This window comes from Heterodontus francisci, chromosome 35 (genome assembly GCF_036365525.1).
Source record: "Heterodontus francisci isolate sHetFra1 chromosome 35, sHetFra1.hap1, whole genome shotgun sequence".
NCBI classification, from domain to species: domain Eukaryota; kingdom Metazoa; phylum Chordata; class Chondrichthyes; order Heterodontiformes; family Heterodontidae; genus Heterodontus; species Heterodontus francisci.
In genome coordinates this window covers 53204359-53222620 of record NC_090405.1, presented here as the reverse complement: position 1 = coordinate 53222620, position 18262 = coordinate 53204359, and the positions used below count along the sequence as shown (strand labels likewise).

At 42.2% G+C, this 18262-nt stretch overlaps 1 protein-coding gene across 5 annotated transcripts in view; it reads right to left on the bottom strand.

Annotated features, from left to right (window-relative positions):
- Window positions 1-18262, bottom strand: part of myo9aa (myosin IXAa) — a 342332-nt gene that overhangs the window by 93120 nt on the left and 230950 nt on the right. For all 5 annotated transcript variants that reach the window (XM_068015624.1, XM_068015628.1, XM_068015627.1 and 2 more), the window contains 2 exons: window positions 3349-3492; window positions 358-397 (listed from right to left, as the gene is read on the bottom strand). In XM_068015624.1, the coding sequence (XP_067871725.1) occupies window positions 358-397; window positions 3349-3492 (184 nt within the window). The remainder of the gene's footprint in view (window positions 1-357; window positions 398-3348; window positions 3493-18262) is intronic.

Sequence of the window (18262 nt, the reverse complement as noted above, 5' to 3'; positions counted from 1 at the left end):
TGAGGGGCTATCCTATTCCTATGTATGAACAGCTTGCTAAAACTTATTGTTATGGGTTGACAAATAAGTATTTGGATGAAGTACCAGTGGTGGTGCCTCCACTGTACCCCATAAGAATCAAGGTCTTCAGGGGCAAGAAGGGGGAAGGGACAAGAAAGTAGTGAAAAAACTGGGGGACAAATTTGAAATTTTAAAAGGGTCGCTTGAATAGTCACTTTAGCAAATAGAATAGCGTTTGCACAAAGTACAACAATGAGTGTTATTCAGCACTACTTATAATTTTACCCCGAAAAAAATGGAAAAGGGATAATTCCACTCGTATGGAGAAAGATAAAGATGAAGGGTTTACAGTCTCACCTTTGGCAGAACAGGCTTCGTTTTGGAGCTCCTATTCCTCCTAGTGAAAGAACACAACAGGTGTTATGCAGCAAAAACATCCCATTTCACCACGGAGGCAGCAAACAGTCAGTGGGACAAAAACAAAGTGTTGCTCTAGGTTTCTTCAAACACACACTTCTTAGGATAGTCAGTGTCAGATTTTGCTTTCTAAAGGTCATCTCTAAGTATTAACATACTCCCAAAGAAGAAGCACTCCCAGAGACCACTACAAATGCTAACACAATCTCAGGAAGCCCCTTGTCCTCATTTTCAAGAGTATCAACTATCCAAAGAAAAACATTAAACCCAAATTTAGCTCCAGGTGAGAGCCAAGGCAGATGAGAAACACCTCCCAACCCAATGCAGAGAGCTCTGGGAGATTTTAAATCCCAGTCCTCATCTGCATGGGCCCCATCAGCGATCTTACTGAACCCAGAGGAAAACGCTAGCTGGACAGCGAGAGGGTGTGGAACTTCATCCAACAGGAGGCTGCCGCCAGGGACTCAAAGAAATGATGAAAGGTCAGCGACCTCAAACTTTAACTCTGCTTCTCTCTCCACAGATGCTGCCAGACCTGAGTATTTCCAGCATTTTCAGTTTTTATTAAAGAATGGTCCCGGCACTTAGGTAATTGGTTAGAAGAGGTCAGAAGGGCCTCAGGTGCTTGGGGGAGAAGGAAGAGAGCAAAATTTAGGACAAGGAAGGATAGCTGATCCTCCTGACCCATAAGGAAACAAATAAAAAGTAAATTAACTTTCTAGGCTATAACTTGCCCCAAGTCCACTTGTCACCAGCATAGTCTGGCGATGAAGCTGCCACAGCTTCCCCACAGTGGCCTTGGGTTAAAATTGCAGTAGGAGCTCTCACTGACATAATGGGAACTCAGTCTGTATATTTAAAGAGGAAACACAGTACCTCTGATCGATGTCTCACTTATCTGCTCAAAAGAGTAGGTTAAAATTGCAACTGTGGGATCAGAGGGGGCAAAGTGCTGTGACCATTTTAACTGCCTGCTTCTTTGCCCCATTATTACAGGAATTGTTCTTACTATTAATGTACATCTGAAATGTAATCTGCTAATAGGTCAATAAATACAGTGAAATGTTGAAACAGAAAACCCAGACATCGTCAATCTGGTATAAGCTGCTGTCAGGCTGCAGACCAAGAGAAGTTTGATGTCATTGCAGACGTCATTTTGAAAACCATTCGCCTGAGGATGACATCAGATGACCTGGGCAACCAACACTTGGCATCACGATAGATTAACAGGGAAAGGACTGAGGTAGGTCAGGCAGGAGTATTATGGCTCAAAAAGGTCACCAGGGATAATGTGAAATGCAGGAAAAAAACTTATTTTCAAATATGCACATTTTTGGGTTTAATTTCTTCAGTTGTAAACTATTGTTGTATCAGTTAATTCATTTGCAAAAATTCTTGTCTGTGAAATTTTAATGTGGGTGCTTATTTTACTTACATGAACTCGTTAAACAAGTGCGTTAAAAGATAGCACATGATGGGAAATAAAGCCATGTGCCCATTTTAGAAATTATTTTACCCTTGTATGGATGGCAACCATACAGATGTTGGACTTTCAGCTATTTACAACCAATATTAATGACTTAGATGAAGAAACATAGTAATGTATCTAAATTTGCTGATGATACAAAGCTAGGTAGGAATGCAAGCTATGGGAAAGACACAAAGAGGCTGCAAATAGATATACACAGGTTAAGTAAGTGGACACAAAAGTGGCAGATGGAGTATAATGTGGGGAAGTGTGAGGTTACTCACATTGGTAGTAAGAACAGAAAAGCAGAATATTTTTCAAAAGGTGTGAAACTTGTAAATGTTGATGTTCAGAGGGACTATGTACAAAGAACACAGAAAGTTAGCATACAGGTGCAGCAAACAATTAGGAAGGCAAATGTTGGCCTTAATTGCAAGGGGATTGGAGTACGAGAATAAAGAGGTCTTGTTACAATTGTACAGGGCATTGGAGAGATCACACCCAGAGTACTGGGCACAGTTTTGATCTCCATATTTAAGGAAGGATATACTTGCATTAGTATATAGTGCAGGTTCACTAGATTGGTTCCTGGGATGAGAGGGTTGTCGGGTTGTCATATGATGAAAGGCTGAGTAAACTAGATCTATATTCTCTGTAGTTTAGAAGAATGAGAGGTGATCTCACTGAAACATACAAGATTCTGAAGAGGCTTGACAGGGTAAACACTGAGAGGTTGTTTCCCCGGCTGAGGAATCTAGAACATTGGGGGGGGGGGGGGGGGGGCACAGTTTCCGGATAAGGGGCTGATCATTTAGGACTGAGATAGGGAGAAATTACTTAACTCAAAGGATTGTAAACCTTTGGAAATCTCTACCCCAGAGGGGTGTGGATGCTCCAAGATTGAATATACCAAAGGCTGCAATAAATAGATTTTTGGTGTTTCAGGAAACCAAGGGATATGGGGAATGGGCGGGAAAGTGGAGTTGAAGCCGAAGATCAGCCATGATCGTATTAAATGGCAGCGCAGGATCGAGGGCCATATGGTCTACTCCTGCTCCTATTTCTTATGTTCTTATGGAGGGCATCCCAGTAAAGTCCATCACAAATACTCACTTTTCACCAGGGGCACTGGATCAGGAGCAGGAAACCTAACTGATTTTTCTCCCCTCCCCCTAACCCAGAGGTACTGAGGTCAACTGGAATGTTAACACTGTTGTTGCCATGATAGTAAGCTTCTGCCAATGTTGCACAGATTGCAGAATTACAATTACTTTTTTAAATTCAATTTATGCCTTTTGCATTTTAGCCAACATTTAATTTATACAGCAGCCACTTCCCCTGTTATAACATATACTGCAAACAATTCCCTTTGGCAAAATTATATATTTATACAGAAGTCTGCAAAATATGTTTCTCCGCACTTGAAGGCTGTTTGCATTTCCAGCGAGAAGATGCATACTCACATCAGAATACCATGAGCCCTCTCCAACAGCTTAGTGCTAGCAGAACTCAGAAAAATCCCTTCGTCGTCAATCAGAGAATGGCCAGAAGGAAGCCTCGCAACCTGGACCCCTGTTCTGCCATGCCAGCTTGTCCCATGCAGCTCACTGTGCAAAAGAATGAGAGAAATATCTGTTAAAAAAACAACCAAAGATACTAGAGACCAGAAATAAAAACAGAAAAAATATAGCAGGCTCATCAGCATGAGAAAGGTCAAGGCAGGTTAACAATTTGGCTAGATATTCTTAATCAGAACTAGCTTAAGTTCCGACAAAAGGTCCCACACAAAATGTAAATGTACTATCTATTGCTGAAAGTGTTATTTTCCTGTACTGTATAGTATTGTTATATAACTTTTGCAACAATGAATCTTCAATTATTTGATTAATGTTGTAATGAAAGGTCATCAACCTAGAACCACAGAAAAATTACAGCACAGGAGGACATTCAGCCCATCATGTCAGCGCGGCCGAAAAAAATAGCCTCCCAATCTAATCCCACTTTCCAGCACCTGGTCCGTAGTCTTGCAGGTTACAGCACTTCAGGTGTATGTCCAGGTACCTTTTAAATGAGTTGAGGGTTTCTGCCTCCACCACTGTTCCTGGCAGTGAATTCCAGACACTCACCATCCTCTGGGTGAAAAAGTTTTTCCTCATGTCCCCTCTAATCCTTCTACCCATCACCTTAAATCTGTGCCCCCGGTAATTGACCTCTCCGCTAGGGGAAACAGGTCTTTCCTGTCTACACCATCGAGGCCCCTCATCATTTTGTACACCTCTATTAAGGTCACCCCTCAGCCTCCTCTGTTCTAATGAAAATAACCCGAGCCGATCCAATCTTTCCTCACAGCTGCAACTTTCAAGCCCTGGCAACATTCTTGTAAATCTCTTCGGTACTCTCTCCAGAGTATGTAATGTGGTGACCAGAACTGTACGCAATACTCCAGCTGTGGCTGAACCAGCGTTTTATACAGTTCCAGCATTACATCCCTGCTTTTGAATTCTATACCTCGGCCAATAAAGGATAGCATTCCATATGCCTTCTTCACCACTCTATCTATCTGCCCTGCCACCTTCAGGGACCTATAGACATACGATCCAAGGTCTCTCCCTTCTTCTACCCCTCTCCATATCCTCCCCTTTATTGCGTATTTCCTTGCTTTGTTTGCCCTCCCCAAATGCACTACCTCACACTTCTCTGGACTGAATTTCAATGGCCACTTTTCCGCCCACTCAACCAAACCACTGATATCATTCTGGAGTCTACGGCTATCCTCTTCACTGTCAACTACACGGCCAATTTTTGTGTCATCAGCAAATTTCCCAATCAGGTCTCCCACATTTAAGTCCAAATCATTAATATATACCACAAACAGCAAGGGACCCAACACTGAGCCCTGTGGAAGGCCACTGAAAACCGCTTTCCATTCGCAAGAACATCCGTCAACGACTAACCTTTGTTTCCTGTCACTGAGCCAAATTTGGATCCAACCTGCCATATTCCCCTGTACTGCATGGGCTTTCATTTTTCTGACCAGTCTGCCATGCAGGACCTTGTCAAATGCCTTACTAAAATCCATGTAGACCACATCCACTGCACTACCCTCATCAATCCTCCCTGTTTCTTACTCAAAAAACTCAATCAAGTTAATAAGACATAACCTTTCTTTAACAAAGCCACACTGAGTATCCCTGATTAATCCGTGTCTTTCCAAGTGGCAGCTTATCCTGTCTCTCAGAATTGATTCTAATAATTTACCCACCACCCGCGGTCAGACTGACCGGCCTATAATTATATCCCTCACACCCTTTTTAAACAATGGTATAACGTTCAAAGATCTCCAATCCTCTGGCACCTCGCCCGTATCCAGCAAAGATTTGAAGATGATCCTCAGCACATCCGCTATTTCCTCCCTGGCTTCCTTTAACAACCTGGATGCAATCCATCTGGCCCTGGTGATTTATCATTTAACCTGAAACATTAACTCTGTTTCTTTCTCCACAGTTGCTGTCTGACCTGCTGAGTGTTTCTGGCATTTCTTGTTTTTATTTCACATTTCCAGCATCCACAGTATTTTGCTTTTGTTTCATTAATATTTCTTTTGAATGGAATACAATGTTTGCTCCATTTCAGCGGATGGGACATGAAAACCCAGACACACTCTGCCTTAGCCTGTTCATTCAGTAATTAGCAGCCTTACCTTGCCTTTAGCACCAGTTTAACTGTATTGAAGTCACAAAACCCAGAAAAAGTTAGTTTCGTGAATGGAAATAATTTTGTAATAATTCTCTTTGGAAGGAATGCAATTACTTCCATATACAGTACATGTTGAAATAGGGCCAGCATTGCATTTTTTTTTTATTCGCTCATGGGATATGGGCGTCACTGGCTAGGACAGCATTTATTACCCTTCACGGTTCATTAATGCTGTTAGCTGTCTTTCTTCTGATCAGTCTGCTTTACATTTTCCACTTTCATTGAACCAACCTATTCTTTGTTATTATGTCTGCCATGCGTGTGTATTTAAATGAGATTCTCCTGATCTTTGGTTTTAAAAGGAAATGGAGAAACTGTTAAAAGTCCATTATTGATAACCTGAAGCAGATCCTCAGTGAGTCTATGCAACGAAAATATGAGTTCAAGAGAATAGGACAAAAAAAATTGAAATGAGAATGAGAAATGAGTCCCAACCCTCAACAGGATTCACAACAGAAATATTTGGCTGACCAAGATCAAAGGCTTTTCTGAGAGTTGTTAAAATCCTGCTCGAACTTCTACTTAAATTGAGAATCCCTGGTAAAGGGAAAGCCCCATATTGTAAGACAGCACCAATGCTGAAAACAGTAGGAGATTCAAGTTAAATCAAGAAGTTATGTTCACGTGATGCCAAGCTCAGGTTTAATGCCTGAAAATGCAGGACAGGAGCAGTTCCACAATTTTGATGAACTGCTACATAACAGGCTTGTCAGCAAATTAGAGGCCATGGAATAAATAGGACAGTAGCAGCAAGAATATGAAATTGACTGAGTGACAGGAAAGAGGACAGTTTGTGAACAGTTGTTTTGCAGACTGGAGGAAGGTATATATAGACATATAGAGGGTATATAGTGGGATTCCCTAGGGTTCGATGTTTGGACCCTGCTTTTCTTGATATATATATTAATGACCTAGACTTGGGTGTACAGGGCATAATTTCAAAATATGTGGATGACAAAAAAAAAACTTGGAAGTATTGTGAACTGTTTGGGGGATACACTTCAAGAGGCCACAGATAGGCTGGTGGAATGGGCGGACAAGTGGTAGATGAAACTTAATGCAGAAAATTACTAAGTGATTCATTTTGCACGGAAGAACTAGGAGAGGCAATATAAATTAAAGGGTACAATTCTAAAGAGGGTGCAGGAGCAGAAGTACCTGGGGGTATATGTGCAAAAATCACTGAAGATTGCAGGGCAGGTTCAGAAAGTCGTTAATAAAGCATATGGGATCCTGGGCTTTATAAATAGGGACACAAGAGTTTAAAAACAATGAAGTTATGATAAATCTGTATAGAACACTGGTTTGGCCTCAATTGGAGTATTGTCTCCTGTCCTGGGCACCAGACTGTTGGAAAGATGTGAAGGCATTAGACAGGGTGTGGAAAGGATTCCAGAGAATGAAGTTCCTCATCCCTGGAACCAGTAATGTGGATAGGTTGGAAAAGCCAGGCCGTTCTTAAAGAAGAGAAGATTAAGAGGAAATTTGATGGAGCCATTCAAAGTCATGAGGGGTCTGGACAGAGTAGATAGGGAAAAATTGGTGGAAGAGAACCAGATGACACCAATTTAAGGTGATTGGCAAAAGAAGCAAGAGTGACATGAGGAAAAACCTTTTTTAGGCAGCGAATGGTTAGGATTTGGAATGCACTGCCTGAAAGTGTGGTGCAGGCAGATTCAATTGAGGCCTTCAAAAGGGAACTGGATAATTATCTGAAGAGAAAAAAATTGCAACACTATGGGGAAAAGGCAGGGGAATGGGACTAGGTGAGCTGTTCTTGCAGAGAGCCAGCACAGACACAATAAGATGAATGGTTTCCTTCTTTGCTGTAACCATTCTATAATGTTGTGGGATAGAACAAACTTGTAGTTCACAAGTCAGCCCGATAGATGCTTCGCCGACTCCAGGACTCAATCAGACCTGAAAAGCAAGAGACAAAGAAAAACTGCAAACAGCAAAAAAGGTAAAACAACAGAATGAAAAAGAGAACACAGAGGGAAAGGGCAAGGAGAAAGCTGATTTTTTTAAAAAAACTGAACTAGGAGAAAGAGGGAAGGAGCTCAGGAAATAAAGCAGATAGAAGAAAATAAACTGAAGTGTGAAAGAGAAAGCAAGATAATGTAAAGTAATATCTTAAAATAACGATCCATATTACTTTGTGAAGTGGCAGCATATCCCCTTAACTTCCATTGATGACAACAACAACTTCTGTTTATATAGCGGCTTTAAACGTAATAAAATATCCCAAGGTACTCGACAGGAGCATTAGCAAACAAAATTTGACACTGAGCCACCTAAGGGGATATTAAGGCAAAGACCAAAAGTTTGGTCAAGTGGTCAGTTTTAAGGAATGTCTTAAAGGAGAGAGGGGAAGTGAGGTGGAGAGGTGTAGGGAGGGAATTCCGGAGCTTAGGCCTAGGCAGCTGAAAGCACTGTCACCAATGGTGGAGCCATTAAAAATCAAGGATGCTCAAGAGGCCAGAATTAGAGGAGCACAGATATCTTGGAAAGTTGTGGGGCTGGAGGAGATTACAGAGATACGAAGGGGCAAGGCCATGAAAGGATTTGAAAATAATGAGGCGTTTCTTAACTGCGAGCCAATGCAGGTCAGCAAGCACAGGAATGATGAGTGAATGGAACTCGTTGCTAGTCAAGACACTTGCTGCAATGTTTTGGACGACAAGTTTATGATGGGTAGCTGGCCAGAATGTACTGGAACAATCAAATCTAGAAGTAACAAAGGCATGGATGAGTGTTTTAGCAACAGATCAGTTGAGGCAATGCAACGGAGGTGGTTTTAGTGACGGCACTCTCCTGCCTCGTCCTTCCTCAGTGCACTGCTTGGGTCTCAGCTCTGCGCCTTTATGTCCTCATTTTTAATCGATCAATGACATGTGTGAACATAGGAACACAAGAAATAGGAGAAGAACATTCAGCCCTTCGAGCCCACTCTGCCATTCAATGAGATCATGGCTGATCTTCCATTTCAACACCATTTTCCTGCACTAACCCCGTACCCTTCAATGTTTTTAATACGTAGAACTCTATCGATCTCAGTCTTTAACATACTCAACGACTGAGCCTCCACAGCCTTCTGGGGCAGAGAATTCCAAAGATTCACCACCGTCTGAGTGATGAAATTCCTCCTCATCTCAGTCCTAAATGGCCTGCTCCTTATTCTGAGACTTTGTCCCTTAGGTCTGGGCTCTCCAGCTAGGGGAAACATCCTTCCTGCATCTACCCTGTTGAACTCTAAGAATTTTGTATATTTGAATGAGATCACCTCTCATTCTTCTAAACTCCAGAAAATAAAGGTCCTGTCTATTTAATCTTTCCTCATAGGATAATCCCTCCATCCCAGGAATTAGTTTGGTGAACTTTCGTTGCACTCCCTCTATCTTTCCTTAGATAAGGAGACCAAAACTGCACACGATACTCCAGGTGCAGACTCACCAAGGCGCTGTATAATTGCAGTAACACATCTTTACTCCGATACTCAAATCCTCCTGTAATAAAAGCCAACATACCATTTTCCTTCTTAATTGCTTGCTGTACCTGAATGTTAGCTTTCAGTGACTCATGAACAAGGACACCCAAGTCCCTTTGAAGTTCAACACTTCCCAGCCTCACCTTTTAAGAAATACTCTATATTTCTGTTTTTTGCTACCAAAGTGGATAAACTCACATTTCTCCACATTGTATTCCATCTGCCAAATGTTTGCTCACTTGCTACGCCACTCCAAATCCCCTTGAATCGTCTTTGCATCCTCCTCATAACTCACACTTCCACCTGATTTTGTGTCATCTGCAAACTTGGAGATATTACATTTAATCCCCACATCCAAATCATTGATATAGATTGTAAATAGCTGGGGTCCAAGCACTGATCCTTGTGGTACCCCACTAGTCGCAGCCTGCCAACCTGAACATTACCCATTTATTTCTACTCTCTTTTTTCTGCCCGTTAACCAGTTCTCATCCATTCTAGCATATTCCCCCCTCCCCCAATCCCATGTGCTCTAATTTTGTTTACTAACCCTTTGAGTGGGACCTTATCAAAAGCTCTCTGAAAATCTAAATATACCACATCCACCCATTCCCCCTTATCTATTCTGCTCATTGCATCCTCAAAAAATGCCAACCGGTTTGTTAAACACTAATTCTCTTGCATAAATCCATGCTGATGTTGTGTGTAATCCACCAGAAGTAAATAAATACACATCAATGTATTATATGATTTACTTCTCCAGGACATCAGTGTGCTATCTGAACAAACATGGTCAATCTATCATTTAAACAAAAAGGACAGCAAAATATATCTTTTCCTGGTACGTGCAGATTTAATTTCCAATCTGTTTTAACATAATACAAGAGGTTTCTCACAGCTGCGTTGGTTTGGAGAAAGGAACGCGAGACTTCCTTTATTAGCCTGGTGGTAACTCCCGACCCCATGCTTTTAGAGTGAAGTCGTACAGGAAGCAGCTGTGGGCATTTCAGGGTTATTAAGCAACTAAACGAGGATGCATGGTACATTGCACATGCATCTCTTCACTTGTTATTCAGCATACTGTTATGATCAGGTGAGAAAAAGGTCTAGGGGTCCCTTTCAGTCTTCACCTGGTCTTGCTGTAACAGGATTTAATTTTAAACACACTGTGTTTTTAGCTCCCCCTTGGTAAATCCTTTCCAATTATAAGGCAAAGAAACCAGCACAAACAGGTCTTCTTAGGTTTAAAGAAGAAAGATTGAAATTTATTAAGCTCAAACTCTAATTCGGTTAATGCCCACGGATACATGATGCATCCATGCGAGCATGCATGCGTGATACACACATACAGACAGGGACAGAAAAGAGAAGAAATAAAGTGGAAAGGTTTGAGGCAATATCTGAAGAGTTTTTGTTACAGTTCTTCGAGCTCATTGTATAGTCCTTGCTTGTAGGTGGATCTTGCTTTTCGTTGGGGCCCAGTATTCTTCTTAAAGCTTGTTCACTGTAGGAGACTTCTCTCTCTTGGGGTTCATGTGCCTTCAACGCATTTGGAGTTCCTTGAGAAAGAGATGGGAGCAGGCAGGCAGGCGGTCTTCTTCAGTCCCGGAGCATTCTGCTTTCTGACCAAACTCTCAGTTCAAAACTGTACAATTCAGAGAAAAAAAAAGACTGGCAAGCAGGTTAGTCATGTGACTAACTGGTTTGACCACATCTGTTTGTGTATTGTATCATCTTAGCAGGGAATTGAATGCACTTCCCTGCCTTCAATGTCTGTTAGTATGTAATTTTTTTTTCCCAGCCAAGGTCTGGCAGTCCTTGTAACAGGCATTCTCGTCTTCCCAGCAACAATTTGAAATTTAATCTCCATGTGGCAAAATTAATGTGCCTCATCCTTGGCAGGTGGGGGCCGGCATGACAATAATTATAGAAATGCAATGCAATGAGACTGTTTTACACTTCCAATATCTGCCTCAATTTCATCTCTTTAGTCTGTAACCATTTGCCAATACCCAGAGTTTGTACCTAAAGCACAAAGGAACTGAACTGTAGCTCCCCTCTTCATTTCAGATTTTGCTGCAATCCCATTTCCCAGGTAACCACTTCTGGTTGAATACTGCAGCTGTAAGATTTTGTTCTAACATTCCCCCCAGTTTAAATAAACTGTCCCAAGTTTAATAAGGACCTCTTCGGACGCCGTACGTCATTTTGACAATTTCCAGTTTCCTGGTCCCAACCGCCTCCTCTTCACTAAGGATGTCCAATCGCTCTACACCTCCATCCCCCACCAGGATGGTTTGAGGGCTCTCCGCTTCTTCCTGGAACAGAGGCCCGACCAGTCCCCATCCACCACCACCCTCCTCCGCCTGGCTGAACTTGTTCTCACATTGAACAACTTCTCCTTCAACTCCACGCACTTCCTTCAAGTAAAAGGTGTCGCTATGGGTACCCGCATGGGTCCTAGTTATGCCTGTCTTTTTGTGGGATATGTCGAGCATTCTTTGTTCCAGTCCTACTCAGGCCCCCTCCCCCAACTCTTATTCCGGAACATTGATGACTGTATCGGTGCAGTTTCCTGCTCCCGCCCCAAACTGGAAGATGTGATCAACTTTGCTTCCAATTTCCACCCTTCTCTCACCTTGACATGGTCAATCTCTGACACTTCCCTTCCTCAACTTCTCTGTCTCCATCTCTGGGGATAGGTTGTCTACTAATATCCATTATAAGGCCACCGACTCCCACAGCTACCTCGACTACACTTCTTCACACCCTACCTCCTGTAAGGACTCCATTCCATTCTCCCAATTTCTTCGTCTCCGACGCATCTGCTCTGATGATGCTACCTTCCATGACAGTACTTCTGATATGACCTCCTTTTTCCTCAACCGAGGATTTCCCCCCACTGTGGTTGACAGGGCCCTCAACCGTGTCCGACCCATTCCCCGCACCTCTACCCTCAACCCTTCCCCTCCCTCCCAGAACCGAGACAGAGTTCCCCTTGTCCTCACTTTCCACCCCGTCAGCCTCCCTATTCAAAGGATCATCCTCCGCCATTTCCGCCACCTCCAGCATGATGCCACTACCAAACGCATCTTCCCCTGTCAGCATTCCGAAGGGATCGTTCCCTCCGCGAAACCCTGGTCCACTCCTCCATTACCCCCACCACCTCGTCCCCATCCCATGGCACCTTGCCCTGCAATCGCAGGAGGTGTAATACCTGCCCATTTACCTCCTCTCTCCTCACTATCCCAGGCCCCAAACACTCTTTTCAGGTGAAGCAGTGATTTACTTGTACTTCTTTCAATGTAGTATACTGTATTCGCTGCTCACAATGCGGTCTCCTCTACATCGAGGAGACCAAGCGCAGACTGGGTGACCGCTTTGCGGAACACCTCCGCTCAGTCCGCAAGCAGGATCCTGAACTTCCAGTTGCTTGCCATTTCAACACTCCCCCATGCTCTCATGCTCACATCTCTATCCTGGGATTGCTGCAGTGTTCGAGTGAACATCAACGCAAGCTCGAGGAACAGCATCTCATCTACTGATTAGGCACACTACAACCTGCCGGACTGAACATTGAGTTCAATAATTTCAGAGCATGACAGCCCCCCATTTTACTTTCATTTTTAGTTATTTTTTCTTTTTTTCTTTTCCATTTCATACAATTTTTTTTTGCATTTATTTCATTTCATCTTAGTTTGTTCAGTTTGCATACCCACTGTTTTTTTTCATGTTTGCACTTGCGGCTGTTCAATATTCAGTCCGTTAACACCTTATCTGTACTAATGCTTTGTCTTTCAATACACCATTAACATATTGTTTGCCTTTGCTCCATGACCTCTTGGTCAGCTATGTGGCCTTGTCCAATCTACACCTTCTCCTTTGTTATCTCTTGCCCCACCCCCACCTCACTTGCTTATAACCTGTGACATTTCTAATATTTGTCAGTTCCGTAGAAGGGTCACTGACCCGAAACGTTAACTCTGCTTCTCTTTCCACAGATGCTGCCAGACCTGCTGAGCGGTTCCAGCATTTCTTGTTTTTATTAATAAGGACCAAACCCAATTATTATTACAACTGGACTATAAACAGAAATGCTGGAAATATTCAAGTCATGCAGCAACTGTGGAGAGTCAAAGTTAACATTTCAGGTCGATGACCTTTCGTCAGAACTGGAAAAGGTTAGAGATGCAATAGGTTTTGAGCAGCTACAAAGACAGGTAAAGGGGCGGAGCTGGAGGAAACAACAATGGCAGGTAATGGAGATTAGAGTGATTGGGCTTCCATGGTGAAAAGGAGATGGTTCGGGCCAGGAAGCTGGAAACTGTTAAAGTGGCAAAGGGCATAGGAAGAGTCGCACATATTGGTGCAAAAAGACACGGGGAGGAAAACAGTTGAGATAGGAAGAAATGAGGTCCATGGGCCAAAAACAGGCTGAAATTATGGGTCTTCCAGGGCATTCTATTTGTGGATCTTGAGAGGGAGGTAAAAGAGGGCTGAGTGGGATTTGATGATTATGAGGTTGGAAGCCATGGAGGGAAGATCTCAAGAGGAAATGAGATGAGTGACAGTTTTGGAAATGATACTCTGAAGTTCAGTGGTGGCGTCACGGTCTGGGGAAAGTAGGAGGATGTGAAAGAGAGTTGGCATTCAGCCTTGCAAGGTAGAGGTCAGTTCACCAACAACAGCATCACCCTTGTAAGCAGATTTAATTACAATGTTGGATTGGGCCTAAGGAAACGGAGTGCTGCAAGTTCAGAGAGAGGTGCGTTAGAGTGAGGGGAGCAGAGAAATTGAGACAGTCGATGCCATGCCAGCTATTTCCAATGAAAGGATCCAGGCAGGGTATCAGAGGGAGGCATCCAAGTGGAACAAGAGTTCTGAAGATGGAAGAAAGCATAAACTGTACAGAATGGGGAGAAAATTCCTGGCACAAGTGGGAGCGAGGCGAAGGACAAAGAGATCAGCTCTTTGGCTCTCAAAGTCCTCAGTATCATGCTAATCTTGAAAATCTTTGAAGTGGAGAAGGGGATGAAGCTGAGGCCTTTACTAAGGAGATATTATAACTGAATTAAACTTGGCAAAATTAAATTAAGACTGACAAGTATTAAATAGATATTTATTTACAGACAATCCAGATCATGCTAAAATCACACCAAACTGCATTACTGAAACATACCAGTAGTCACACTGCCAGGAACACTTCAGCTTTGATAGTCCTTCATACTCAAATGCAGACTGTACTGAGAAAAAAATGTACACACAGGCACAATGTGCCTAAGCATAGCATATGTCCCAAATGGCACAGTTGATTAAAGCAGTTAGCCATACAGACCAGGAAGGTCACAAGGTCAGTTTATGCTGAGTTAATTGATCCCACCTGGGCAGCAGTAGGGATGGTGTAATTCGCCTCAGTGCCCCTGCGTTTGGATACAGAGGGAAGGAAAAAAAAAATCAGCAAAGCTCCTAGTTCCTCATTGCTATTCAGTGACCTTTGATAGAAAGTGCACTGTATCTGTTTCTATATTTGTTCCTTTAATAGATTCCAGGAGACATATTTTATCTGGGTCATGAAGCTACAGAAGATAGGTTGCCAGAAGCCAGCTTGCAAACATCCAGAATCTAATATATAAAAGCAGTTTGTGTGGATATTGGATGAAGACAGGATCAGGCTTAGCTGATGGCCCCTATCGTCAAACAGATAGTTGACACTCACTATTCAGGGTCACGCAAGAATGGCTACTGTGAAACCAAAGCCAGCACGTTCATGGATAGGGCTTGGTGGGGTGGGGTTTGGGGGGCAGGGAGGGGGGGGCGGAAGTTGGATTGGAAGAGGGCAAAACTGCATATTGCATATACAGTGAATAGAACAAGCTTTCTGAGCAGTGGACAGGAGATTCTGTGGGTTTAAAAAGAGATTAATGAGTACAAACTAATATTCTGTTACGTGGAGCAGACTGGACAAACACTAATGGTTGAACAGCCAGAAATTCTCAACGTTGAGCCAAACCAATGGTCTGGTTGGCTCTCAAAGTCAAAACTCAGCTTCAGCCAATTAAAAGTTTAAAACTATATTTTTTTTAAATCTCAAGGAGAAAAACGAGAGATTTTTAATGCAGAATTGCACATGTAACTGATGCTCTATGGTTAGAAATATCATGACAAAAACAAAGTTTTTTTTCTCAGTTAAAACTCTGCAACGTTCAGGGAAATCTGGAACTCCATGGTTGCCAACCAGAACTCTTTCTCCCTCGCCCTCCCGACTGCCCCATCAGCTTGGAAAACATGCCCTAGGAATTGTCAGAGCCATTGTGTCCCAACTTACCAACTCACAAATACTTCCCCATCAACCCTTCAAGAACATTCATCAAGTAAGTTTTACTTCATTACTGCAGATTATACACGAGATTGATATAACATGTAGCACTGGTATCATTAATTAATATCAACTTTAAAAATGTATTACCAAGTTCAATGAGCTAGTAGATTATTCATTGTGAGGACTGCATGTATCACTGGTCTATCGATTTTTCATACATGTGAAATACTCCACTATATCAGTTCTACCCCTGTGGCACTAAGAACCTAGAGTGAACTGCCATATTGAAGCATCATTGTGAATCTTATTCTTACTTTGTGGACGACGTAGGCTTTGCTGGGGTATGACTCCTTGGACACTAGGTATCCTCTGGTACTTCATCCAGATAGCCATTGTTTTGAATCGCAAGACAGTGAGAACTGGCTGGTTATATCACTATGGGACTCCATCAATGCCAAAGTGATCCTGTGCTCAACTGATAGCAATGCATGTGCACATCCCAGCATCACTGATGGAATAGCAATCAGCAGTGGTAACCTCTGGCTGATTTTCCCTGCATTCTATTACTCAGGGACAGAAGTACAGTTATGTAGAAGTTATGGTGCTTGAGAATGACCATGAAAGCTGTCGGGAAACACAACCATTGTCTTCAATAAAGTATTTCAGGGAAACAAACTGGCAAAAGAAGCAACAGCAACATGAGGAAATGAATGAGTAGGATCTGGAATGCATTGCCTGAGAGTGTGGTGGAGGCAGATTCAATCAAGACATTCAGAGAACTGGATAATTACCTGAAGAGAAAAAAATTGCAGGGCTACAGGGGAAAGGCAGGGAGTGAGACTAGGTGAGTAGCTCTTGCAGAGAGCCGGCATGGACACGAGCCGAATGGCCTCCTTCTGTGCTGTAACCATTCTATAATTCTATTATATTTTACACCAGCTCACATGATGAGACAGACTCCTAACATTTTCAGGTCAATGAGGGATGGGCAATAAGTTCAGCCTCGCCAGCATCCCCACAGCCCCACCAAAAGAAAGTGTCAGAATCTTTGAAAGAAGAAAAGTAGAAGTTTTGCATCATTGGCCTCATTGATGTGGTGTACATTGTTTTTGCTCTCTAAACCCATAGATATCACTCCCTAAATAACAGCAGCCCCCAGATGTCAACACTGCTGCTTTATGGTGTGCCGTATCCTACCACTCTATGTTACCAAAGTTTTAAAATATATAAATTCTACTGTTTTCCATGTTTTATGATAAAGAATTCATCATTTAAAAATGAAAGAAAATAGTTATGCCCACAGAATTCACTACTTATTGTTCCAATTTTTAATATGAAAGGCTCACTGATTCACAGTCAGCTAAAATCTGCAGCAAACAAGCATTCCTTTCAGTTCAGTGCAATTGTCAGCACCAGCAGTGGAAGGAAGTCCCCTTTTCATGATGAATATCGAGTTTTTCCTGCAGTGTTTGGTGCAGCAATCATACTTGAAAGCTGGCTGGTCTTTCAGAGCTGATCAGGAATTACCCACATTTGCAGCTCCATGTCCAGCCTTGTGATTTTTAGCTTATGCCAAACTGATGCAAAATTACAAGAACAAAATACTGTAGATGCTGGAAATCTGAAATAAGAACAGAGAATGTTGGAAATACTCAGCAGGTCAGGTAGCATCCGTGGAAAGAGAGAGTTAACATTTCAGGTCGATTACTTTTTGTTTCATCAGCCTGAAACATGACTTCTGTCCCTCTCTCCACAGATGCTGCCTGACCTGAGTATTTCCATCATTTTCTGATTAAATGTTACACTCCCTTTTTCTTTTCAGGATTACATTTGATGACAAGTATACCTTCTGAAGAAACGTTATAGCTGAAACAACTAAGGTACCAGTGCCAGCAGACCTGTATGCCTCCAACAGCAAACATCAGTGGTGACCAAGGTAAAATGGACACCACTGCAGTCACTCACATCTCCTTGACTAGTTTAGCTCTGGACACCCAGATCATCCAGCAACTCAATTTTCACACTGATGGCCTTTACAAATTTTCCTTCAATACCAATGAAGCATTGTGGCAGGATTGAGCAATATGAAAAGATGAAAGATGGTAGTTGCCAAATCCATTCCACAGAAAAAATGGATGCAGATCTGGTGCCAAGGGAGTAGCTCCCATCAAATTGTAAATGGACATGAAAACTGATTCAAACTTCAAATGGCTCCGCCCAAGTGTAATGATTAAATTAGTTGCATGCAGTTTCCTAAGGAGATCTTAGAACAAGATGTGCTTTCTGACACTGCATTCCTGCAATAGGCTTAAGTCACTGACTCAAGTAGAGTCACTGGCACATTAAGCTTTTATTACTAGATACTGACAGCAAAATAAAACTCAGGCATTACAAAGATCACGGTTCACTCCATCAATTTATTCATACAACATGGATAGTCCATAATTTTTTAAAATATATTATAGGGGAATCTTTATAAACTTATAATGATGAAAAGTTCAAACTAAAATTGTAACCTTTTTCTTTCAGATATTAACTGACACATTTTACATTTGCAGAACTTTGTTTTTATTATGCAGTACAAATAATTACAGTCGTGTGTACAATATATATAGCTGCTTATATAATACAGCACAGGAAGAGCGATATAATTCTGATCCAAGCAGAGAAGTCACACACATCAAACTTTTCTCATTCCCTCCTGTTGTATAGAATTCCCGCTCCCCAGCTTAAAGACCAGAGTACTATTGCAATTATAGTGTCATAGAACTGTTTTAATTACTAATTTTTAAACATTTTACACAAACAAGCTTTT